This window comes from Mastigoproctus giganteus, chromosome 5 (genome assembly GCF_048544385.1).
Source record: "Mastigoproctus giganteus isolate SK-2022 chromosome 5, ASM4854438v1, whole genome shotgun sequence".
In the NCBI taxonomy this organism is placed as follows: domain Eukaryota; kingdom Metazoa; phylum Arthropoda; class Arachnida; order Uropygi; family Thelyphonidae; genus Mastigoproctus; species Mastigoproctus giganteus.
In genome coordinates, this window is record NC_143579.1 from 216,914,701 (window position 1) to 216,942,554 (window position 27,854).

At 37.6% G+C, this 27,854-nt stretch overlaps 1 protein-coding gene across 2 annotated transcripts in view; it reads right to left on the reverse strand.

Moving 5' to 3' along the window:
- Positions 1-27,854, reverse strand: part of LOC150086107 (solute carrier family 4 member 11-like) — a 478,166-nt gene that overhangs the window by 433,025 nt on the left and 17,287 nt on the right. Inside the window, exon 1 of one of the 2 annotated variants that reach the window (XM_090373715.1) lies at positions 18,474-18,541. The exons of the other annotated variant lie outside the window; for it this stretch is intronic. Coding sequence (XP_090229841.1) covers positions 18,474-18,507 — 34 coding nt within the window. The 5' untranslated portion in view covers positions 18,508-18,541. Of the gene's footprint in view, positions 1-18,473; positions 18,542-27,854 lie in introns of those variants that run through there. 2 annotated transcript variants of the gene reach the window in all.

The window sequence follows — 27,854 nt, forward strand, 5'->3', positions numbered from 1 at the left end:
AACAGCTTTCTGGAAACTAATAAAAATGAGTTCAAAGTACCCATAAAAGCAATCAAGGCATGAGGTCACACGCATCTCGCTGGCGCTTATGTCCTCCATCTATCCATATATCGCTAAAGGTCAGCTATACGTAAAATTCCCTTCGATGTTTGAATGAGATTTACGCCCCATGAAAATTTTAAATCTCTGCAGAGTTTTCAGTCGTATTAAAACGAAAAACTTTTTTGTTCCTTAATTATTCCTGCAATTCCTGTTGACACTTAAGCGAGAATTACAGAAGCCTGGATTGAAATAATCTCACGAAGTTTCAAAGTCTTTATCATGCGTTTGACTTACTAAAAAAGGTATCAAAGGTTTACTTTTAATCATACTGTGCGATTCCATGATTTGAACTTATCCTTTGCATCAATGAAAATTAGTTAGATCTCTAATGTTTTGACCGCCAGTGTACTTTAAAAATATCTAAAATAGTTACTTTTAAACCAGATTCATAAACAGTATTTTTGTTGTATAATTATTTTGTATTCTTATTTTTTCAAAGAAGTCTTATTTGAAATGATTTAAGCGAGATTTAAGAAGCGAACAATACGCAATGATGCGATAATTTACACAGGGCCAACATCGAGGATATGAAGCTCCATGTTAGGGGGAAATGAGTGAAATAAGAAATGTTATTAAAAACGAACTCAAAAGGATGGACTCAGAGAAGTAAAGTTCTGTATTTAATAGAGGATCAGATTAACATGAGATTTTGAATTATTTTTAAAAGTTTAAAATGTAAAGTCCATCTTCATGTCTTGAAACTACTTAAATTGTAAAATCATAGAAAACTTGGTTTCACTGTTCCATATTTATTTATATATACACGTTTATCAACACACAGACCTTAAATAGTGGTGAGAATATACAGATATACACTCATGAGCCAAAACATTATGATCACCCCTGTCTCCACGAATGGAGGCCTCCTGCAGCGCCTAGGAGTGACAGTATCGGGAACAGCATATATAGTGACGATAGGTATTGCAATGGGGAAAGGGAAGTGATTTTCAGTGCTAGAAAGAAGAGGGTCAGCATCTCAGAAACCGCAGCGTTGTCGGCTGCCGTAGTGAAGTGTGGCGGAATGGTCAGAAGAGGGACAACCACCCAACGTGCCGGGGAGACCACCACTCGTTGACAGTTGAGGTGAACGACAGTTGGCACGTTCTATCCGAAAAAAACAGACAGCTCACTATCCCCCATTGATCTGATAAATTAAGGTTCCAGCTCCATCATGCTGATGGAGATGGACGGGTGCGTATTTGCAGTCAGGTAAATAGCTGCAACCAGACTGCACGGTTGGATGAAAATAGGACGGTGGTAGTATCATGGTTTGGGGATGTTTTCATGGACATCACTGAGCCCCCTTATTCCCATTGAACTCGCCCTTAACTCCAGTTCCTACCTCGACATTGTTTCAGACCAAGTTTTGTCCTACATGGTGACTGTTTCCAGATGGAACTGGATTCTCAACAAGATGATGTCCAAGCATTTAGTGTGTTCCCCCCGGCAGCTAACTTCTCTTAACATCAATCCCATTGAACAGATATCAGATGCAGTGGAGCGCAGCATTTGCCAGTCCACGTCTGTCTCGTTCCGGGACGTCCTTCTGTTCAGGATACCCGAGGACACCTTCTACCCAACACTATTAATTAGATGATCATAACGTTATAGCTCATGAGTGTACAATCATTGACAGTATTTAACAGCCCGGTTACAATAAGTAAAGTAATTATTTAAAATACATGCTTTTCAGTTATAAAAAGCATTAATTTAAAGTTTGTGCATAAATATACAATGTATATATTTATACGTTGGAATGGACGCTACCTATAGAGTTCCAATCCCATCAATGACGCAAGGAATTTTTATGGATCTTGTTCACAAGGGACAGAGTTAATCTGTCTCAAGAGAAGGTAGCATGGTTTTTTCTCCCGGAAACTTAAAATGAAAGTAGATAGAGTGGTATTACGCCAATAGATGCAGAAGACACAGTTGGCAGCCGACAACGATATGGCTATGACGAGATATGAATCTAGTAACCAAATTTCAGTTGCATGCAAAGAATTGCTCTAGAGTCAAAATCCTGACCCTGCTAACAACATTCCCAAGAATCTGTTGGAACCACAAAATAAAATTAAGAGGAATGCCACATATGTAAACAGCGAAATTCAGAAAGAAATAATCTTAAGTTTATACGATGTTGTCCTTCGAACGATATCGTCTTTAGAAAACAAAAAGATATCAGTAATTACCGATGATGTCAGCACCATGAACAGATGTTATTAGTACCTTGGTAATAAGAAGAAACAAAGAACATGCCTGTAAAGCGTTTTGTTGCTGTTCAGAGGCTCATGTCTGTTGACGCCTTCTCAAGTGTATTATTCTATAGAATACACACGCGAAAATAATTTTCCGAAACTCAATACCACATCATACAATGTGGTATTAAAAGGTCCCAACATCAAGATACATTCACCTCTGAACTTCATTATTGAAACTTTGCACCACGGTAGGCAGCAATCTCCAGGCATTCACCAAGCCAAAACCGGACTGTAGGAGTTCTTTGCTTCATTGGTCAGCTTTCCATTGTGGACAGTCCTATTATCCGCTTTTGTAACGACGTCTTCTCAATAATTCAACCATCCGCTACGTTTTTCACGGATTGCTGTTCAATTTCCTTGGCTACTGAATTGTGGTTTAACTCTTATATCAATTTTATTCCTGTCTTTACAAAAGAAAATACCATTATTAGCTTCGGATAGTTAAATTGGTCTACAATAGCAATCGATCGATTTAAATCCTGTAAAATTTAAGTTCCTTCACTGCATCCTTGGGAAAAGACATTGAATAATATTTTGCATAAAGATGGTACTTTTGTAAGATTAGCAGAAATGGAGCAGCTTAGAGGTGGGTTAAGTTTTAACCCATGTAGAAAAAGAAAGTGTGGACTTAAAGACCCTAATCTTTAGTTATCAAACTACGAGATGGGAGAAACTGGAGCAGCTTATTGTAAACGAAACAAACATTCTCATTTGGACAAAATTATGCTTAACAAGCAATTAATGAAGTGCAGAATGAATAAATAAACTTTACAGGAAACATTTAGTTTTTTTGGTCATTAAGCAACTATATAAATGGAGCACAACCCATTGCGTGTAATAAATAATGGAATTTTGGAGAAATTAGCTTATTAATTAGACAAGAGTGCTTGAAGACTTTTCAATTAACATTCCACAGTTTGGTGTTAAATGAGAGAAATAATTCTTCCCTCCATTTTCCCATTTCTTCGCAAGAAGAAAATAAAGATGGAAGGAAAAGAAACGAATGAGAAAAAAAGTGTTAATCAGTTTTCTGTGGACAGCGTGAATCTTGTACCCTTCATTTCGTATCTGTCCCACCTTCTCCCAATTCGCTCTCGCGAAGTCTCACATAACAGGCGAGAAATCAAAGTCTAAAAAAAAAAAGTTTCTAAAAAAAAAAACTAAACAACTTGGACTTGAGGATAAATTTAGCTTCTCCCTCCCCTGAACATCACATTATATTATCCTCGTCGGCATCAGGAAGAATAAAGATGACCCTGTCACTGGGTTGGGCATGCGCACAAGTGTATCTCCTTCTGCTCCAACGAAGCATCTGCAGCATAATACAAGTCCTGATCAATGACTCCGTTGCTATGGTTACCGGACGGCACCTTTCCTTTCCTCTTTCTCCGTGTGTGTGCGTGCATGAAAGAGAGAAAAGAGACACGCGCATGCCCAGAAACAACGGTGCCCTAGGGTATATTACACCATTGAGGAAGTTGCAATAAGACTAAAGATTTGATATGGTAAGTTTTTCATAATAATCCAGGTAACATGGCAGGTAATCTTCTTCCAAATTCCCTCGTAGTATTTACCACGTTTTGACCAGGTCACGTGAACGACAGAAGGCCCCAGGAGAAGAATAATTTGAAACTTTATAACAAGATCTTTCGTGCAGTTTATTTTTCTTATCACCACTTAGACTAAGCTCGCGTGCAGATCATTTGGAAATCTTGTGGTGGATGAAAACAAATACGTCTGTGGTATTTTATTATGTGCCCTAAAAATAAGCCCGCAGAACCCTTACAAAACATTACCAGCCAAGTTGCTTTACGTGGGATGGTTGAACTCACGCAATGGTCCCACTTAATCAAAATACATGCTCTCTACAAACTTAGATTAAGCGGATACCTTAGAACGTCAGGTAGAGTCTCGCAATGGACATTTAATGCTTCTTTATCTTCCTCCACAAGTCTTACCAAAAATCGAGCGAACCATTGAGATAAAAAGCATCATAACTGTCGTAGAGTACCCGGCGCAAACCGATCGATAATTAACTAAAACTTAGACGATTTATAACTTATAAAAGAAGCTTAACTGCAGGACTCAAGTAAAACTCTTAAAATAAAAATATGACCACTAGGAACAAAGAAATCTGAAAAATATGTGGCGAAACTGTAGTGGGTTTTTTTCCCACATCCTCGTCGAGTTAAGGGCCCAAAGACTGGAAACTCGCATGGTGAGTTTCCAGTCTTTGAAGAGTAGAATGATGATATCTAGCTGAGGACCCTGGATGATGTGCCAAGCGCATACTAACTAGATGTGAGCCCCTGGAGTTATATTTCTAGCAATAAATGATTCTAACTAAAGGGAGCAATTATTAGTGAGAAAAAGCGAAAAGAAAGTACGATACCTAACATTAATACAATTTCTAAGAAAGGAATTTGAGATCAAGAAATAGGAAGGAATCTATGATTGAATTGATGACTTTGTCATTAATTCAAAGGAAACCGATATGCACTGGGTTGTACAAATAATTTTATCACACGAAATTACTTCAACCCCAAGGCCGGTTGGGGTTAATTAAAATAGAATAGGCAATTTGAACACAGCGCATTGAGGTCCCCAGTCTTTTTCGAGCATTGCACTGTGAAATATCTAATTACGAGAACAGTGGAAGAGAAACATCCAGAGAAAAAATACGTATTGATCATCCTTTAGATGGTGCCGGTACTCAGATTCCAGCAGCGGATGGAAAACAGTTTTGCAGTTCATCACTTGCACCTCAAGAACAGATTACCAGGACACAGAAGTTTGTGTTGTTTACATCTTAGCTCCAGATGGCTACTTGAATTCTGTAATATCGCTAATTAAGTTCGTGAGGAAAGAGTAGTCAGAATCTTTATGCAAATAGTAAGGAAAAATTTTGGACCTTGGCGTTCAAAACACAAGCAGTTACCAGTGGGGGGAAGGATTAATATTTGTTCTTCGATAATTAAAATAGGATTAAGAGATAAAGCCGTAACAGACTCTGAATAACAAAAAAGGTGAGCAACCACGACTTCAATTCAAGCTCATAAGAATAATGAAATACGGGCAGACTGTTCAAAGTTATTTGAACCATTGAAAGTTGTCCTGTTGCTAAGTTCGTTTTTTTCTCATCCTTCTAAGAAATTTAATATTTTTCTCTTTCAGATAGCCTTAATATAACGACCACAATCTTTATTTTACCGAAAGGCTGTTATGGGAAATATTATCTGATTAGATTTCTGTCAATCTCCTGCACGAAACACTAAAGTAAAGTTGACGTCACTAGACCAAAGTGAACGCTATTTTCTAGAAACTCTTTTCATTAGAAGTGGAATTACTGTCAAAATGCTTTGAAGATGACAATTTTCATTTATTACAGTTTGGAGAAATGTCTACGAAAGTTATTCAAAGACCACGCTCGAAGACAGTTTCATTGCAACAACTTCCATCTGCCCTGGTCGATGTTGTTGCCAGACATTACATGAATCATGCATAGCAAGTCAGAGTTCTAGGGCAACTATTGACGTACCAGCACGACTGAATTTCACTGCGATTACTGTATCAACCATATATTCCACCAGCCTGAATTTTTTGCGATATACATCGCTGATAATGACAAAATAGATGGAAAAATTCAGGAATTAGCAGATCACTTAATTTCTCCTCAAGATAAAGCCAAAATAAATTTAGTTTGCACTCAAAAGGGGCAGATTTCAGTAGGCACAGAAAAAAACATCAACTCGAGATAAATTTACACCAAGATGAACGAACGCGTGTATAAGATTAAAGTAAGGCGGTGATAACTGAAAAAGGGGTGGCAGGAAAAAATCAAAACAGAGAAAGGCGAGAAATTTCGAAGGTTATTCAGAACTGACTAGGAAGTGTTCAAAGATAGAAGGAAAAGAAGGGCAATTCTTGTTTTCTACTCTGCCAATGAGAAGGATAATAAATCTCTGGTATCTCCCCACTTATCGAAGTCCAAGCAGCGTCCGCAACGAATTCACTTCAGGCGATTTACAAACGTGCAAATAAATGGAGGAGGTCGGGAATTCCCTTGAGGCTTCTATTTATCAGCGCTACCCTTCTTCTAGAACAGATGTGGCCTTCCCAATATGCTTACTTGCATTTTTCCATTCTTGCTGACGTCATAATGGTTTTCTATTTTTTTTTCTTTTTTTTTTTTCAAGGTAAACGCTTGAGTGAGCTAACGATAGCACTGTGGTGCTAGAACATGCACAGCAAGAATAAAAAAAATTGCCAAGATCACGTTTCGAACAGATTAATGAGGATCAGTTCTGCAATTTGCATTGACGCTCAGACACCTCAGAGACGTTATTTAGGTCAACTGCAAAATATTAAGGGAACTATGGACAATCTTCTAGCGGCTACATTACAAGATTTAAATAAATAATCCCTTATACGCCATCATTTTCTTCAATCTTCTATGGTATGATGATTTTCACGTTCCATAAAGGCTGATATAAAAGTTAGAAAGCAAGTTATAAATATGTATTTCACCTAATCATCAGAAAAATCGAAATTACTTTCATCGCTATTATATATTAACATTAATTTGTTATTGGATATATGATGACCAAATGGTGCACATTTTGGGAGGAGGTGATTCAGAGGACATAAATCACCACAATGGTCTTACGCACTTCATTTCAGAAGCGTTGTACTCAAAGTGGCCAATATTGATATACCATATGCGTTAACTTTATAAAAAGATCTCCAATTTTCTCTCTTCAGGTGTGGTACATAAAAGAAGTGTTGCATTTTCCATGTCAGACAGGGAGAACGAAAGTGCACATTCTCTGGTGTGGCTATTCTGTGGTTGTGTTCAGAGCCACAGAGCACTAACCAACGTGTTTTGATATTTTGGCATGTGGTGGCAATTAAGCGTGTGTATGTGTTATGGGTGTTTAGTGGCTCATAAGCTAAACTGTCTATAGTGTGCCTTGGCAATTAAGTAGCTGTGTATACACTTCAGAATCCATTCAATCCTTGATGCAATCACAGCTTATCCAAATAAAATTTTGCATTATAGCCAACTAAAAGTGGCATTAGAATAAAGTAAATAAAACCATATTCTTTAAGTATAATAGTCATTTGAAGGAAAACATCCACGTATAGATATTCAAAATCATTAGGTGCGTAATTAGAGGCATATAAAGTTCCTTAATATTCTGAGATTGCTGTGCTTAATGTAGATAGAATCACACCGAGATTTTCAATAATTTCATTTCAGTACAGAAATTCGCAGAATCATTTTCGGACTAGTACAAATAGGAAGAGCTAACTAGTGCTGATTGAAAGAAGAATCAATACTGAAAAGTGATGGAAAGAATAAAAATCAGATACCATTGTAACCAGAGGAAAAGTTTGTTGTAAAAGAGAAGTTTTGAGCAAGAAATTTATCAAGTCAGAAAGAATTTTTTTATTTTTGGCTTCCAAAAGAAAATCACTTCAATTTCAAGACATTCTAAATAAGCTTAATTCGAAATAAAAAGAAATAAGATTAATTAAATTAATACCAGTACACTATTCCTTTCTCCATATATATGAAACGTGCGTAGATATTTGCAAGAAACATGATATTAAGGTGCATTCTCCTTTTATCAATACTCATTTCCAAATTCTGCTTTCCCTTATCCAAGAACTGACGTTTAATGTTACGACAACGTACCTTAAATATCATCCAACCTTGAAACCAATAAAAGTCAATTCCTTCCCCTCCTACTTTCAATTGTAATTATTTTTGACCCGATAGCACGAAGACTTATCAAGGAAACCGAATTTCGTTTGCAAAATCACATGCAGCTTGAAAATTCTTACGTAAAAAGGCTTCGATAACAAGTAGCTACCATGGCGATATTTAAGTAACGAATACAAATAACTCTACTGCTTTTCAAAGAGATGGGTAGGGAAGTCCAAATAGTTTGTTCAATACCGTTCTTTACCACCGAACATATTTAGCTCTCTTTTAAAAATATAAGTGAAATTTTAAGACTTCTGCCCTTGCTGTTTCTATTGAACATAGCACACAATCCGTTAGAAGTTAGAAAACATTCCATGCTAGGAAAATAACAGCAAACCCATAGATATGCTTTCAATCTCTCCAAATGACCTTCGCGTGAGAAACACAATTGAATCCTGCAGAAGCCTTGCTCAGATGTCGATGGCCAGTTACACGTCAACTGGCTCCCAGTTGGAGTATTTTGATAAGTCGAAACGCTTTATATATTAACAGAATGCACGTAAATTCCATCACTAATGGAGATTCGTTGTTGTAGTGGGGATTTAGGAGCATCAGCGACTAAAGCCATATCGTTCCATGTATATTGTCTCTAAATTACGTATTTTCCGGGAGAAAAAACATGCCACCCTCGCCTAAGACAGACTACCTCAGCCACCTTGTGAAAAAGGCCCATAATTCCTCACACATCCAAAACCCGACTCCAATTAATTATTGATTGTCTTTATAATATTACTGCATTTACAGTTTTTTTGATTACTTCATCTTAAAATTAAATTTTTATAGTATTATATTCAGTGAAAGATTTTTTCATTAAATAACCAAATTTATACGAAAATAATAATTTTATTTCTTCAAACATTGTCAAAATGTAGGTGGCGCTAAGCAAAGCTAATCCCAAAACATGTGGATTTCGCCTATCTGAAGGTCTGTTATTTGTTTAATATTTTTTCTCTTGTCAGTTTATTCCAGGTGGCGCGCTAAACGTCCTATGTGGAAGTCTGTTGGCAAACATCTGGCTGAATTTAAAAAACGAAACAAAAAAAAAAAAGTTTATCCTTTCCTATGCTATCAACCCACGATTCATTCCCTTGATTTACTTGGCAACGGTCCTATTTGTAGCTCGCTCTAATTTTGTATCACTTGTAGTCAAGATATAATTAACCGTTTATGTAGAAACTAAAGTTTGACGTCGTTAAAAGAAAAAAAGGGAACACGTCATTTTTTAAAATTTATTTTCACTCAAATCGTAATTAAAAAATAAACAAACAATGTGATCTATACTATAAGACAGTATGGATTGTAATTAAAATTGGAAGTAATAAAAGAATTAACAAATCTAATATTTTCTCTGAATTTTAATATTTTTCGAAGACCAGCTAAGGCACATTTTGGGTGTAGATTCATTAGAGATAACGTAATTAGAAAGAAAGGTAGATGATCAAGGGAAACTCACACATCAGTTTACGTATGCATTATTAAAAATTAAAGCTGGTTTTATAACCAAAAGCAGGGATATTTGGCAAGTATTAGAAAGGTCATGTGATCTGTTTAGAATTTTATCAGTCCATACACTTTTCTATGCTATAATCAATTTTAACTTTTCTAGGAGAGCTAAAATTGATTATAGCTTCTGGGATCTTAATAATGAGGGTTGTGGCGGTCCAATTTTACTGGATATAGAAGTGGCCTCCATCGGTGTTATTGTTGCTTTTTCGTCCATTCCTTCTCCACCCTGTTATTCTGATATTTGATGAATGTTGGTAGTTTCTTTTTAGATGTCTTTTTGCGTTTCCAATACTTTAATGTTTTTCGTTCAAACTTGCGTACTTTTTTTTTTAAATTCAAGCTAGCGAACTCTACAAATCTATATAGACTTATGTGGAGTAAGAGGAATAGTAATGCATATTTTATCTTCGCTGGCAGTTTTTCTTCCATCTTTAAGTCGAGTGGAATTTCTGAAATATGTCACAGCGCATTTTATTTGTAAGTATAAATACAGTGCGCTGTGCTTTATCTTCTAATACTGTACATTAAATCATGTTCTCCGGGACCTATGATGGGTGGTGGTGGTGGTGCAGGGAGTACATCGTACCCGGGAGCTAAAGTATTAACTTTAACCAACCTATATTACACGTTACTGCAACAGTTCATAGCTTATCTATGGAACTTTTGTGGCCTAATGATGATAACTATGATCGTCAGTTTGGCTAAGCCCATTCAAAAGATCAGGCATCACATATTCTACGTTCTGATAAGCCAATGATTATATGCCACAAAGAAACTTAAGTAGGTATGCAATTTGTACGTTAATCATGAAAAGATTAAGTGTATATTAATATACAATATTAAAAATCGGAATGGCTTTTATTGTTGGCTGGTGGATGTTGACATTGCTTGAACTTAGCTGCAGTAGCATGTTCTCTTAAATGACAATATGTCGCGTTAATTATATAGCAGAACTACTATTACTACTAGTAGTCTACTGCCACTGCTACCATTAAATTATTAGTATATAATATTTGTCTTATTTCTCATTTTTTCAGATATAAAAGTATAAATTATCTCTCCAAAATGTATTCTCACAAAATCAGGAGCCCAGGGGAAAAAAAGACAAGAAAGAACGAGAGGATAATGAAAAAAAGGGGTCAAACACACACTCTTTCAATTCGGATTAAGTGCGACTTCAAAACATTTTCATTGAACTCACCTATAGTATTGGAGCAAAAAGAAACTGTTGGAAACCTCATTCCCAAACAAGGGAGCAGTTGATTTGGGTAATCATGCACAGGATTTTGATGAAGGGGGAAATGCAAAAAATTAAAATGGAAAACAGAAAGAAACAGACATACAGGCGCATGTGGAAGTGAATATGGAAAACAAGAGGGTAATCATAATGTAGGCCTTGGAATTGGATGTATCACAACCGAGTTTCCATCTCAAAAGGAAATAGAAAAGTATGTTATGAATGGTCACACCCCTCTGCCTAAAACGTTCCCAAAAGATACCTGCAATCAATTTTCCCAGAAAGCATAGTGAAATTTCAAAGCACCAATGGAGAACTACATGTAAGAGACTGGCTTGTCTGGAGTCAACAGAAACAAACATATTGCTTTCCATGTCGATTATTTTGTCACAAGGCAGTCGATAGTCTCAACACTAGCACTTCTGCGTCTAAATCTGCACTGGTATCTGCTGAAGACTGGGATTCTAATGGGAAGTGGCAGAAGCTTTCCTACAGGATTCCAAAACATGAAAAAGGCAATAGTCACAGAGAATGTTACCTAGCTTGGTGAGAACCAGGAAGGAGTCTGCTGTCTGGGACAGGAGTTGACACCATCTTAGAAGCGTAAATCAAAACTGAAGCTGTGAAATGGTACAATCTTTTAAAGCGCGTCATCGATGTTGTACTCTTTTTGGAAGAACGTGATCTGGTATTTACTGGTTTATCCCATCGAATTGGCGATTCAAACAATGGACACTTTTTAGGACTCATTGAACAGCTCTCCAGGTTGGACCCCATCCTTCAGGAATATGTGTGTTAAGTGTAGAGGAGTCACAGAAAAGGAGTGAGCGGCTTCAAGTTCATTATCTGTATTGGTTGTTCTCTTCATGGTATGTATGAAACAAGATGGTCAAATCGTGTTGAATGTGTAAAGCCTTTTCCAGCTCACTTGCCCGGTATTAAATTAACACTGGAAGACCTCATAGAACTAAATTTGACGGCCAAAACAAGAAATAAAATCCATTATATGTGACATCTTTTGCCTGTGTGTTAATGCCAGCTGTGTGGTACAAAATATTAGCTGGCATAGATATTTTCAACAAGTTCATCCAAGCTAGAGATGCCACACTGGATGTTGAAGTAGCAAACATACAAACTCCCTTCACAGATCTGACAAAAGTTTGAAACAACTGAAAATGCATGTGAAATGAAGCCAAATTGGTTGCGTCAAACCTAAGGTTTGGAGTTAGGCACAAGAGGGCAAGGCCAAATGATGACAGCACACCTGATGTCATCATGTGCAGGAAATTAATGACATGATATGCCAGAAGAGGCCTACTTCAGAAAGTGTTTTACATTTCATTTTGGTAGACAATGTTATAGCAATATTAACTGTCCGCTTTAATGCTGTTAAGCAGCTGGCAGAAAAATTTGATTTCTTGTGGAAATATCTCACCATGTCTGAAAGTGATGTGGAGAGAAAAGCTTTATCTTTATCAGAGCAATATCCTGCTGATCTTACCGGTGATAATTTTGGAAAAGAAATGCAACATTTACCCTCAGTATACAGGGTGTTTCAGTTAAACGTTTCAGAACTTCTAAGAGGGGTAGGGTACATCCTGACAACTCGAAATCATATAGCAATGTGGGGTCGGAAATGCTTTCCTGAAGCGGTGTTGTACACAGAAGCACCATAAAGAAAAGAGACCGTAAGTGAGAAATCGTTTTAATAATACATGAAAAGAAGCAAAAGGTACATGGATTAAAGTAAGTGTTCTAAGTTTCTTCCACGGGCTACAATGCACGCCTCACATCTCCGACGCATGGACATCCGAACATTCTGGAATACTCCAGGCGAATTTCGAATTTCTTGAACAAGAACGCCAAGTTAGTAGGATGGATGATTACACGAACGCAGAGTTAGCCGATATGCATTTGGCGTACGGGGCTGCAAATTGTAGTGGGCCAGTCGCACAGCGTTTGTACGCGGAACGATATCCGACGAGGCGTATTCCCAGTCATAATTTCTTTGCAAGACTGCACCAGAGGTTAGCTGAGAGAGGTTCATTTGAAAGAGCTGACAGGGACAGGGTAAGAACAGCACGGACTCCAGCCGTCGAACAGAATGTGCTGCAGCATGTACAGGGGAATCCAAGAACGAGTACACGAAGTCTAGCAAACGCAGTCGGGGTTTCCCATTGCAGCGTCTGGAGGATTCTCCGAGAACAAGACATGCATCCGTTTCACGTGCAGCGTGTCCAGACACAGCAACCGGAGGATTAGGCATCTCGTATTGCTTTCGCACAGTGGTACCTTGGAAAATGTGCTACAAATCCCCTTTTTCCTGCTGAAGTGTTGTTTTCCGATGAGGCATCCTTCACAAGGGAAGGAATTTTCAACACGCATAACGACCATATCTGGGCGGTCGAGAACCCGCATGCAATACGACGTCGTGCAGCACAGATTCGATTTTCGGTCAATGTATGGGCCGGTATTATGGGAGATCACCTCATCGGACCTTACCTGTTACCGTGTCGTCTAACCGGACCTATCTACTTGATCTTTCTGCAGCAAGTATTGCCACAACTTTTGAGAGATGAACAGATTTCTGCATCGACGCAACAGACAATGTGGTTCCAACACGATGGAGCCCCTGCCCATTATAGCGGAGATGTTCGTAACTACCTGGATGTCACATTTGGTCAACAGTGGATCGGACGTGGTGGTCCCGTGCGTTGGCCTGCTCGGTCACCCGACCTATCATGTCTTGATTTTTATTTCTGGGGTCATATGAAATCGCTAGTTTATGACACCCCTGTTGACAATGCTGAGGAGCTGGTTGCAAGAATCGCAGTAGCTGCCGAAGAAATTCGAAATTCGCCTGGAGTATTCCAGAATGTTCGGATGTCCATGCGTCGGAGATGTGAGGCGTGCATTGTAGCCCGTGGAAGAAACTTCGAACACTTACTTTAATCCATGTACCTTTTGCTTCTTTTCATGTATTATTAAAACGATTTCTCACTTACGGTCTCTTTTCTTTATGGTGCTTCTGTGTACAACACCGCTTCAGGAAAGCATTTCCGACCCCACATTGCTATATGATTTCGAGTTGTCAGGATGTACCCTACCCCTCTTAGAAGTTCTGAAACGTTTAACTGAAACACCCTGTATAAAGCAAATTTTGTAAATGCACAGTTAAAGCCATTAGATCTGTTGAACTTGTTAACAGAGTACAGACTTGGTGACCTGTTTCCAAATGGTTGTATTAGCTTAAGAATACTATTAACAATTCCAGCAACAGTAGCTTCTGCAGAGAAGTCATTTAGCAAACTCAAGCTGATTAAGAATTATTTAAGATCTACAATGTCTCAGGAACGTCTTATGGATTTTTCCAGGCTAAGTATTGAATCAAGCATTGCCAGAACATTTAATTTTCATGATGTGATTCGAAATTTTTCACAATAAAAGCCAGGAAAAAACATTTTTTAAAGTATACTAAGCCTATCTACCTTTTTTTAAACTAATAATTAATGTCTTCTGATGATCTGATCTGCATTGCAATATAAAAGGATATTTCAATGTGAATTCTTTCTCTTTATTTGTATTGTGGCATAAACAAATATGACCAAATCAAATGTGCTTTCTTCTCTCTGATCCTCTTTTATTTTATCATGGAGAGAGAGCATAAGGAGCTTATAGGAGCATAAGGCCTCAAATGCAGAAAATCAACAGAGAGTGCTCCATTCCACCCCTCTCCCATTTGGCCTTTCAGGCTACAGCTCATGGCATAAAACCGTAGTACATAAAAAGAGGATGACTAATGGAGAAGAGAAGAGGGCTGGAAAGGAACTTTGTACCCCCTGATAAAATTCTTCTCAGAGGCCCTGGTGTTCTCATTCTAAACATCGAAACTTATTTCGTGTATCAATCACCTTGTATAATTTTACCGAAGTCAGTGGCCGCGAAAGTGTTGCCATGACTAAAAGTTTTAAAGAGGAAGCATAAGTGTAGAGAATTCAATGGATGAAAAACAGCTTTTCATCCCTCGAACAGGAAGACAGAACAGAGGCAAAAATATTTTTTCCTTCTGTTCTGTCTTCTCATTCTGTTCAGAAGACCTTGAGGACCTCCGCTTGGTTCCTTTTTACAGTTTAGGCTGGTCTCACTTATTTCAAAATAAAAATAATTCAGAAAAAGTTTATATATATTTATTGCTCACGCGAAATACGTGCCACCTACATAAGGTGTCACATTGGTAGTGCACCACTTCAAATAAACAAAAGAAAGTTTCTTGTAAATAGAAGAAATTTCTCATGCAGGACAGTATGAGATAAATAGCTAATAGGTGGCTATTGTACACTATTACCTCTGATAGAAAAACCGTATCAAAAGATAACTCTGTTAATCAAAGTTTGATTAACAGAGTTGTTGCATTTCTGAGAAATGTAAATAAATAGAAGAAGACTGCCATGTTCAATGATTGTATCGGGTTAAGTGTTTCGAAGAATGCCTCCTCATTCCTAAGCCTATAAGCGGTTCATCAATCAACTGTACAGAATACAATTCAAAGCGTCAAATATACCCTGGAGTACCTTCATAAAGTTTTACAAGTAGGTTTACACAGATATCCTTTAATCAGTTTAAAATTTCCACAAGTTTCAACCGCGGGATTATCAAGATGATTGTGCCAGGTTGATCACTGACAAAGTTAAGCTGAAAACTGGTTTTTGACCATCCTCTCAAAAGATGAAGTTCATTCATCTAACCCAGGGGTGTCCAACCCACGGCCATGTAGGCCGCTTTCGAGTTGTGTCCACCAAGTTCACAACTAGAGTATCACAAAATAGTTTCATATTGATTTTTGATATATTCGTTTTTAATCATGTTCGACTTTTCTACGTTGCTTTCTCATCTTTGTGCATCTTCCTCAGAATTTAGTGATATTAATATAATAGTAGTGCAATAACAGTCATTAGTATTATCTAATAAATTGTGAATTTTCGTATTTAATTATTGAATGTAAAAAAAAAAAATCTTTGCTTTTTGCATAAATTAATCTGTATAATTCGGTCAGAACGTTAGCCTAGTGTAATGGGCCTTGAGCAGCAAGACTCCTCCACCCAACATATGGCACTCTAACAAATTATTCCTGCGTGACGCTGCTGATGCAGACTTCCTTTGTAAGCACCTACGCATTAAAATCTCTTATTTTGATCACGGCACAAAGTGGTCCAGAATTCTTAACATTCCTTTCAGAAACAACCTTCAATGAAGTAAATAGTATATGAATGTAAGAAGGTGAAATGAAAATGGGGCAATGGAAAGAGAAGAGGCATAAACAGATACTTTAGTCAAGAGTAAGTTCGTTAAAACTCTCTCTCTATATAAATGACTAAGTAGTACATCGAGTGGCAGTATGGAAATGCAAGCACGGACATTATTACTGGACCCCACTTGAAGAAAATGAAGATGCATCAGTGGCTGCTTGTACATGGATGCAACAATATTATCAACCGAAATAAACTGCCAATTTCGAGTAATCTCATTTAAAATGAAATGAAGTTTATAAATTACTCGATGAGAACAGACCAAAACTCAGACCAAATAATCAATGTCAGAAGCACCTAAAGTCGGAAGTTCCCCAAACTTTTTGTGAAGCAATTATATAAATAAACTTATTGGGTCTTCAACTCCACAATGTTTGACGAGTTAAAGAGTAAATTTCTACAGTTGAGAATGAAATGCGCAGTTTAAGGTTGAATATTTATGAGAGGCTCATCGAGGATAATGATGGAGCACATGACCACAGAACATAATTTATGCATATAATCGAAGTTCTTATTTTTCTGTAACTATTATCAATTTGTACGAAGACAGGCTGCTTTGTGAAAGATAAAAGCATTTAAGTTGTTGACATCATTATGAAGAAACTACTGAAACCGCTGGCAATGTCCCAATCTTTGATCTGTTTGGTTTAATTTGAGTGACAGAAGAAAAACTGCTAAGGCAGTGTAACCTTCTGTGCTGTCTTCGGCGACTGTTCGACAATCTTTTGTGAGAAAAACCAAAATTCAGAAACTTCTGCAGTTCCTCTTTACTAGTCAATAATGGCCTTAAGTTTTTTTAATTTATTATGGAACTTCACAATCCATCAGGATATTCTTAGGGCATACCCCTGAACTAATAACTCAATTTATTGAATATCAACTCGCCGCATTCCTGTGTGAAACAGGCTAACTGCAATCGAAAAAGGCGATGAACTGTTGTTTATATAACCACCCCACAGAAATTTATAAATTTTAATCCTGCCCAAAGATGCACAAAGGTGCCAACCTCTGACAAACTATTCTAAAACTCAATTAATATCAGTAACGCCGGCGGAATTTTTGTACATTAGCCAAAAAATAAAATATTCACACTATTCCCATAAGGTAACCACCAAATCCACTTTGAACTTAGCCGGACTCACTGCCTCTGACACTTCGGGGGAGGGGCTTATTCCAGCGTTCAATAATCTGCTGCCCATAAGCGTACTTTATTATATCAAATCTTTTGTTATTACCTGAGATTTTATATCGGTGTCCTTTGATTCTTATAAACCCATGTATGGCTCATTTCTGGGTTTATTGAAGTCTCGTCGTGGGTAAGTAGGAACACTCATCGAAATATCCTAGTTATGCCACGTTAATGCCCCCCTTAACCCCCCCCCCTCCTCAAGAGTTTATACGTTTTTGTTTAAAATTCTATGGTTCCTTTCCATAGATGTTTCCTGGAGGATCCTGATTAATCTTACAGGATAAGCACCTAATGTACAAGAATAAACTCAAAGAGTACTTTGAGATTTGTTAGTGGTAGGCATGGTTTTTTTTTTATTTATACTTAGAGATGGAGAAAAGATTTAATTTATAATTAAACTTCTTTTTATAATATTCAGATTCAATGTCGGTTTGTCATCAGGGAAACCTAGCACATTGTTTTATAGATAGCCCCTTGAAAAAACCGAGAACAAAAAAAAAACTATTGGATTAGCAAACCATTTTAAACAAGAGACATTATAGAGTTGCAAATGACCCATAAAAAAGTGGGTGATATATTGCTAGGAATTTAATGTAAATATAAAGCAATAAACATTTTATGGGATAACATGGTGAAGAGTTAATTCTATTACTGGCTTCCATCAAGAATAATCTTCTCCCTTTCAAACCGACGTATTCTCTATTTACATAAACTCATTTTAAGAAATTCAACAGTGTGGGAACTAATGGACTTCAGAGTTATTTAAGCCATTATACTGATGAGACTCTGGTTTCTGATCTCTTACCCACTCTTCAAAATTCTACCCAAAGAAAGTAAATTTGTTTTGAAACCAGACCTCAGTTCATTGATTCGAACTTAAATTCAAAAAACGTGGAAGCGTAATCAAGTCTACTGGATATAATCCTCCTATGATATGGATTAAAATGACATTAAAAGACCTTTTCCATCATACTAAACCTTAATTATTTATATCTTCGAAGATTTAAGTACCATAAAGTTTTACCCATTAGTTATGCACTCTAAAATATCCAAAAATAAATTATATTGATCAACATCTTTGACATATTCATTAAACACTAACCTTTAAACACCACCTGCAGAGGAACAGCAGCCATCTTTGCTACTGTTAGAGTTCCGAATGAAAAATACGCACACCTCCAAGTCTAAACCACTTTTAGAGGGTTGTAAATTAACTTACGCTTTTAACTCCAACATGACTTGCTGTGTAGAACAGGCAAATAAAAGGGGTGGAAGGTGGATAGAAATCCTTTACTCTCGTGAAGTAGCTCAGGAGATGGAAAAGAACCCAGAACAGGTACAAAAATGGGTTTTAAGTTCATCTAGGTAGTGTGGTCCTAAGAATTGTACAATTTGTATTTTAGTTTCTTTTTGGGGTCGAGCATGTTGGTCACTTGGCTTGTCTCCATTCCAATTTACCTTGGTTAATGTTCAACAACTTAAAATTGCTTTCACACATGCGTAATTACTCCACGATACGTGTTTCATTATTCTTTTAAACATGTTTCATTGCATATTAAACATGGCTGTTTAATATGCAATGAAAAATTACACAAACCAGTATGAATAATAACAAAAAGGATGTCGTAGAATCAATGAAGATTTTCAACAATAACTCAATCCTTTTATTGTTTTTCGAACTGCTAATAGCGTGTCTAATTAAAATCATACCCATTTAGAAGCAATGGGAAAAATTAGGGCTGTACGCATTAAGAAGCCATCACAGATCAAAATGGATTGCAGAAAAGAGAATTTACATCTTTGAACAAAGCTAATTCTTTCTCTCTACCTCAATTCAAACTAAGCAGCATGCAAATTTTGAAGGACGAAGTCACACGAGGTTGTCCACCCAATCATTAATCTTTAGAAAGAAAATTCCTTTACGTTTGGATTATGTATTTAGAATCGCAAGAAGATTCATTAGGGTCGAGTCTGTAACGACTGTTCGTGTTATTATTGACAGATCTCGTCCTGCCTTCCGTTCACGACCTCTCTGTAGATGTATTGAATGCTTAACTACGCATGCGTGTCTGCAATCTTCGCTTTACACTCGCTCCAGTGGTAATTTTTTTTAAAAAAAGGCGATGATGTGATCATTTTTTAGATTTATTTTTAATTGTGATTAAATTGATAAGTTCAGAGCTAATGATATTTATATGGAATTTTAAGGATTTTTTTCTAACACCGTGGTTGATCTAGTTAAAAGAACCACTTCAAGAAGTTCAGGTAATTGCAAAGTATAAATCTTTTGATATGACTGACGAATTCCAAAGAAGACCCAAGATGGTATGGATACATATACACTGCTTCGTCACTTTATTAGAACCATGGAGGTTTGGGCTATGCAACTACATGGAGTTAGCGGACACATATATGGCGGACATGTTGGAATAGTGATTCAGGGTAGCAGTTTTGCCTTCTTGATTGATTGTTCTCCCTGAAAAATTCTCTGAGTGCAATGAGGCTGGTTTATGGTCAAAAAGTCCTGAGTACGGAAGGTTTAACCCAGGCTGCTACACGCTCTGGGATACCACAGCTGTAATATACCAACTATAGGTACTGTCCTGTTTTTGCTAATAATTATTTAATCCAGGTAAGTTATTGTAGGATTTTAGGAGCATTGGCGACTTAGACCATTATTTAATGCCTATAAGTTGCGTATGATCTGTAGTAGATTTGATGTTTGCTGGACCAAAACCCGTTTGTGGGAGAAACCATGTTACCCTCGCCTGAGACCGACTGACTCGGCCAAGTTGTGAAAAAGTCCCTTAAAAATTCTTCCCATCATTGATGAGATTCGAACTGGGATCTTTTCCGTCGGGAGGAGAGTAATTACACCAACTGTGCTACCTACAAGGAATCCAACCAAGTGTTTCATCCATTTCACTAAAAATTTAGAGTCCCTGATCGTTTTCTTTAAAATAAATTTCAAAATCAATGCAGTAGTTTATTTTTTGTTTCGAAGGCATGAAAATCTGTTTATTTAACGAAGCGGGTGATCGTAAATATTGAACATTGACAGTATTCACGTGGGATTTATAAAAGTATGCAGTTTTATACTGTACTTTTATACAGGGTAGTGTACATCTGTGAGAATGGAATAAGATAGCATACTTCGTAGTAGTATTAGTTATTTTCTTCCATTTTGCTGAAAATATACAGTGCAAAGAAGCTTCTTCTGACATATTCGAAGTCTTTCCTCATCAAGGCACTAAGCAGCCATCTTTGCACCAGAAAACACCTGGTAGGATCCTGAAAGAGATATGTTTAAGTGGAAGATCACCTAAAAAAGAGAGACAGGCTTCTTTTTAAGAAGCGTTCGATTTCTTTTTTTAGGTGAAATCTTCATACTTGGGCACAGTATTCCAAGCGCTGTCTTACGATTGCCTTATATTCGATACACTGGGCGCTTCTCCAATCCAAGAGAATCACCCCATGAAGCTCTCATGACCAACCTTAACAGTTAGTTGCATTCCCTACCTTCTTTCAAAATAACACGGTATGTGCAGTCTCTCCCAAATCCCTTATTTAACTTTAGACTTCTAAAGTTTTTCTAATAAAATCCTCTACAATTTCTATTTCGATGATTTTAAAGTGTGGCTCGGGTTCGCTGGCACAGTTTCTCCTTTCCATGATGGGACTTACAAAATAATATAAAGATAACTGACGGCCTTCATCGTTAAGAGAAGAAAAACTTGAAGTTGTTAATCAATATTTATTTCTGTCGCCCAAGAAATCACCAAGAAGACTTACATCGCAAACAGGGGCTGTTAAAAACGTCAGGCTCCTATTGAATTCATGTAATGCATAAACTTAAAGAAAAAAAAAAGATGGCATTATTGTAGCGAAGCTTTCTCCATTACTTCGAATCCTGATATTTTGACTACTGACTTAAGTCAATAGTCATAACATGATGGAGTAATAAAAACCTCATGCTTTTCGTGTGGCGTCCTTACGTGTTCCTTCTCCAATAAAATTGGAGTATGATATGCAGTTTCACATTTTCCTCTGATTGGACCTCTCTTCTTCAAGAGCGATGGTTATTGTTGGAGCGACAATGTCTCCAGATTTAACAACGCCGGATTATTAATTGTGTTGAAAGGCATAGTGTACTGTTTGCTTTGTGTAGTTTACTTCCTTCAGATATGTACTTTGACTTCTGTGACCTCATAAAAGAATCCTTAAAATATGTGAGTGTTACTTTGATCCAAATCACGCAAACACGACTAATAATTCCACCTTAAAGTCTCGTCAATGACATTGGTAAAGGCCCTTGCACCATCTTTGATCAAATATATTCCATCTCTACAAAATTGATTCCTTCTAACTTAAAGTGCTGGCTACGCTGATAAAAATCCCCCCGCCCCAAAAAAGCTTCCCAAAAAGCCCTCAGGCTTTGAGTCTTTAGCCCCTTCTGTTATGCCTGAGCAGAATTGGAGAAATATACACGTTCCCACAGAACTATCCATATTTTTACCAGCATGGTCCTATATTTACCAACAAATCGTCAGTTCTTGTGCGCTTAATATCAACAGTTCCACAGGAATAATAATGGTCTCTTTACTTAAAAAATAATCTGTTGGTGACATCATCAACTGCTACATCCGGCAAACCTATCCTTATTACAAAGAAGAGTACATCATGGACATTAGCGTCCACAACCCACAAAAAAGTGATACAGTTTAAATTGTTGGGAATACTGAAGATTAATATGAAATAACCAGGGATGACCAAATGAAATTTGAATATATATATTGGTCAAATAATGATCCAATATAGCAGAAGTAACCAAAGAGGCATTCAGAACTCATAACTCGTCGTGCCTTGTGACGTATTTGGTACCGCAGCCAATCACCGACCAGGGTTCCACTCCCGCCAGCAAAACAAGAAGGTACAGTTACAGAAGGTTCAGGAACCTCAAACCATTCGAGTAATAATAAACCATAGCAAAGCTTCCATGGATCTCGATATTATAAGTGAAGAATTCGGTTTTATAAGTAGCAAAGTCGAAGGACCAAGTGCACAAGTGAAAACCTGATCGAGGAATTTAAGGCTTCGACACTAAACTAAGCACTGAGAGGGTGGGAGATATATCTTTCTATTTCTGTGACTGCACGAACGAGGACACAGAAGATATTAGAATATTCCCTTTCAGTCGATTGGCTGGTAAACTTACATAATTCTAAAGAACAATATCTGCCCGAATATTTCCAATTTATTTATTGCTGCTGATTTTGCATTAGTAATGACAAAATAATGCAAAGAATCAAGATCATACAAAACAAAAAAATTACCCATTTTTTCAATCTTTTTTGTCCAATCCTTCTTGAAATTTATTCAAACTATCTATTTTCACAACACCAGGTGAAAGTTTGTCCCAAAATTAAATTATTCTCTAGCTGAAGGCAAATTTCGCACATCTATTCTGTAAGGATAGGTGAAATAGTCCGGGGTATGTCTACCAGGGGCAAAAGTAGATGAGGTTGTAGAGCAGATATCTGTTGTATGGACAGAATCGCAGACACTAAAAAAGGTTAAAATTGAAAGTCTGCAATTCTGCCCAGACACGATAGGAGGGAGTATATGATGGGAGCTTTGTTAATCAATCCACCCCTAGAGAGACCCTGCAAGGCTCATGGGGTAGAATTCTTCTCAGCGTGATCTGTGCTTGTTAACAGGAGACACTGTTTTTACAGGGACAGGATGCACTTAAATAGAAAGGGTGCAAGAATATTTGCTGATGCTATCGAGGCACTGTTAGGAGGGTTGAAAAACTGATAGCTTGGGTGGGATACACAAACTAACAGATTAACTAGCACCACAGTCAGAGGTGAAAGTGATTCTTCCACCACTTCTATTGGAACATGCAGCAGCCTAGAAAGCAAGGTGTCGAGGGTTTCAAGCCCTGCCGTGGGTCATCATGGAACAAGTAAATACATGGACTGTGTTAGGGAAACTTAGGGGAACAACGTTTTCCTGTATAATTGCGTTTTCTTGTATAACTAGAGTTACCTGATGCAGGAAATTCTAGTGACCTCCCCTTTGGGTGTTTGTTCCCATCTAATCTGCCATTGCTGGTAGAGTGTAGTTAGAATTCGTTTTCTCCCTTGTTTTGGGTCAATTTACAAATTTATGGTTGTCCCTAGATTGTTTATTGGAATTTGCCTCAATTCTATAATTGAGGCCCCTTCTAATGACTCCTAGATGAAGTGATATTGCACCTACTAGGACCTGTGCTAACCGTGCAACGTGGCCTTGTTATAGTTAACAACATGATATACGCTGGATGGAATCTAGTTTTTTCCTGTTTCTGACTATAACAGCCCTATAAAACCATATGCCTGCACATAGGTTATAACTGGAATGAAAATTGTCTTATAAATAAGAGCAAGCGTCCTCCTTTTAGTCCAATTGAATCTTGCAATCATACCAGCGGGTTTCGTTTTGGCAGTGTAGGTAAGATGTGAGCAACGTGTTAATTTGTTATCGAATGATATCTATTTCAATTCTGTCAGTAGGGTTATTGTTTTATCTGAAATTTTTATTTGTGGTCGTCTGGTAAGATTTCCTTTTAGCAATACTGATTTGGTTTTAGTATTGGATATTACCAGTTTGTGACTTTTATCCCAGCTCTGTAGGACATTGAGGGCATGGTTCATCTGTTGTTATAAGCTGGCTCTGCGTTGGCCTTTTACAAGCAAGACAAGTTATCTGCAAAGACGACCTTGTCTATGTGGCCAGTAATTTGTCCAGAACTAGGTTCCAAAAATAGGAACCCAGTACTGAATCCTGAGGGCATCATCTGGTAGCTATTCAGGCGAGGTTTTGGTAATGAGTTTTTACTGTTACCTATCTGTTACTAACATGGTCTTTTATGAAGTTACACAATTCGATTCCAGCTTGGAGCGATCTCCTGAGTATGCTGTGCGACCATATAGTATCGAATGCACCAGCAAAGTCAATCGATATGGCCTGCAGATACTTTCCTAGGTGTTTTCTACAGCATCTGTGAGTCAATTCATGGCTTCCTCAGTTGAGCAACCAGGCTTGAAGCTAAATTGTTTGTCCTACTGAAGGTTGACATTTGAGTAGTGAGTTTCAAGGCTAAGAAAAATTAGCCTTTCCAATATCTTGTACAGTATTGGCAGCAAGGCAATTGGTCAGCATAATTTAGGATCTTCTGGGGACTTCTCTTAGTTTTTTAGTATAAGCCGAAGATTGGCCAGTTTCCAGGTTGTGAGGAAAATCCCCTTATCCAGGCAGTTATATATTTGTAAAAGGCGATGAAGAAAGTTTTTCACTGGTTCTTTTACCATCTCTATTTCTATCATATCCTGTGCATTTTTGTCTTTCGTTCTGTTAATCGCGACGATTAGTTCCTCGGAGTTGAAGGGTGGTTATATTTGAGTATTTTGCATTTTCTTTTCGGATTTCGGTCTGTTCCTGAGAGAGACTTGAGTATCCTCTGTAAGTAGTATATTCAAGGTGTTATTAACTGTCTCTTCTGTTCAGTCAGGGTGTCTGTGGTGTTCACCACATCTCCCTTTGGCAGCTTATTGGTTAACTATGTGGTAAATCACACCGCATGGGTTAGCATTACCAGAAATACCAACAAGAGATTGCCATAATTCCTTTTTCTTTTGTCTAATAAGAATATCTCATGGAGCGATAGTTCTCCCTCCGGGCATTTATCTCAAGCTTTTATTTTCGTAAGGGTGACTACAGTGATCTCAGATAGTTTTTAAGTTCTATACAGTGGGACCATCTGGTGATGTTACCATCAGCAAATTCTAAATGGGAAGCATCGTAGAAGCTACTAGGCTTTTCACACCAACTAAGAAATAACGTTCCAGTCTTGAACCTAAATGGATGTCAGATGAACTGATAAGATTTGTGGCACAGAAGGAAAATGTATGAGACGCATATTAATACACTAATCTGCATTTTGAAAACCATTCACTGATGTTTTCTCAGAAAAGATTGTTTCTGAATCATTTTTCTAATCCAATTTCAAAAATGTCTTCCGTTTTTTCTGTCACTTCAAGTTTTCTTCAAAGATCACGAAAGAAAATTTGATTTTTCACAAATGTATATTAATTTTTGTATAATTGTGCACTGAAATCATAGCAAAATACTACTCCTACAAGACTTTCATATTTAAATACGTGTTAAAAACACTATTATAAAGGGCACTGTGGTAAAAAGTCCACAAACATTCACCTCTCATTTTACGATGGATCAAATGTTCGTTTCTTTCATTTTCTTTGCAGATCGTTCTACTTTAGAGTCCCCTCTTCAGTGTCCAACTAGTCAGCCATCATGTTGACATTCTACCTCTCCTGCTACCTTATCTCAATGTCTTTAATGTCCTAATGAAACCTTTTATTCTGTCCTTCACTAACACTTCCTAGGTTTTCTGGGAAGTAGTCGATTGGGAGTGTAAAAACATACCTTGATACTCATGTTGCAGGCCAGCTTCTTGAAGTTTACTCACATGTCTTGTAGTCTGGAGCCTTGTTTTTGTTGTTTCTTTGAACCGGGCAACAAACTGCCCCTCTCTGGCCAGACCTTGACATTTCAGGTGCTTACTCCTTGCCCGACTGTTCCACTCACACAACAGGCAAGGCAATTTGTTTATCCAGATTGCTGTCCAAGTAACATGCCCATCACTTTAAAGACAGCACTGACCGACCGACCAACCATATTCTTTGTAGTCAATAATTGTCAACAAATGACTTCTTCAAGTTCTCATATGTTTCTTTAAATGTACCTATCATTCCGTTCTTCACTAACTCTTCCTAGATTTTCTGGGAAGTAGTTGATGTTGGAGTGTAAAAACGTACCTCGATACTCATGTTGCAGTCCAGCTTCTTAACGTTTGTCTGGATGACATGTAGTCTGGATCCTCTTCAAGAATACAAACTATATGTCTTGTAGCCTGGATCATTGTTGTTCGCTAAGAAGTTCTTAACAGCAGACCTGAAGCTAATCTATGCTTCTTTTCTCTTTTATTCATAGTTCCCTAAAAATCTGGGTGCCTCCTCAGTTTCAGAATTTAAGGTCCAACAAAAATACTTTGGTTTAGCTTCTCTGGTTGTTGATGTTGTAGGGTTTAGGAGCATCAACACAAAGGTATATTTTCCATACCTTAGTATTCATGTATATTTTCTGTAAATTGCGTATGTTTTGGGGTCGATTTTTCTATTTGCTGGACAAAACCCATGCTGCTCTCCCCTGAGACCGACTAACTCAGCCACGTTGTGAAAAAGGCCCATTAAAATTCCTCCCGTCATCGACGGGAGTCCAACTCAAGTCTTTTCTACCGAGTGTGGGAAGGACCGCTACCAACTGTGCTACCCATAACGGCTAGCTTCTCTTGGTGGTGATCGATGGGAATTCGGTACAAGGTAGTTGGAACAGGGACCTTCACAAACGTTTGTCTGGATGACATGTAGTCTGGATCCTCTTCAAGAATACAAACTATATGTCTTGTAGCCTGGATCTTGTCTTGTCCCACTCATAAAAAGCAAGGCAATTTTGTGTAGCCAAGTAACATGCCTATCACTTTAAAGACAGTACAGATCGACCAACCATGTTCTTTGTACTTAATATAGGGACCTTCATAAAGCTTTCACAAACTGTTGCATCAAACCTAATTTGATGTGCAAGAGTGAAAGGAGGATTTTGGAATCTACCAGTGGTTTATGAACTATGTTCTTTGATCGGGACAACAAACTGCCCCTTTCTGGCCAGACCATGACATCTCAGGTGCTTACTCCTCGCCCGACTGTCCCACTCATAAAAAGCAAGGCAATTTTGTGTAGCCAAGTAACATGCCTATCACTTTAAAGACAGTACAGATCGACCAACCATGTTCTTTGTACTTAATATTTGTCAACAAATAACTTATTTAAGTTCTTATATGTTTCTTTCAAATGCACAGATGCGCTACTGGAACTGACCCATATTTATTTCCATTGTGGAGCCACACAACTTTGAGACTCCTCTTTGATGAATCAATAAAAAGTTTCCACTGTGTAAGACTGTAACTTTCTTAAATAGTTCATTAAGTCATTTATATTACTGCAGGAAACCATAGAATCGTCCTCAGAAAAGTAGAGGACTTTTTCTCAATGAGAAAAACGTCCCGTGTGCAAGCTGACTTTTTGACTTAAGTATAGAAACAAGGAGATCTGCAGATTCCTTTGAAAAATTTAAATCTCTTACTGGATCATTGAGTTCAAGCTGTGCAAACATTTGCTGAACTCACTGTCTCCAGGGATATAGACTTCAGTATCTTCTTCGGAAGCTTCACTTTCAGCACTCTCTGCTACTACATTCTCCAATATAAGTTGAAGGTTATAAACGGTAGGTTATCCCCAAGTGGGACTGGTCTAATAGCAGATAGAATAATAGGATACCCTACTTACTCTTTTCATTGTAT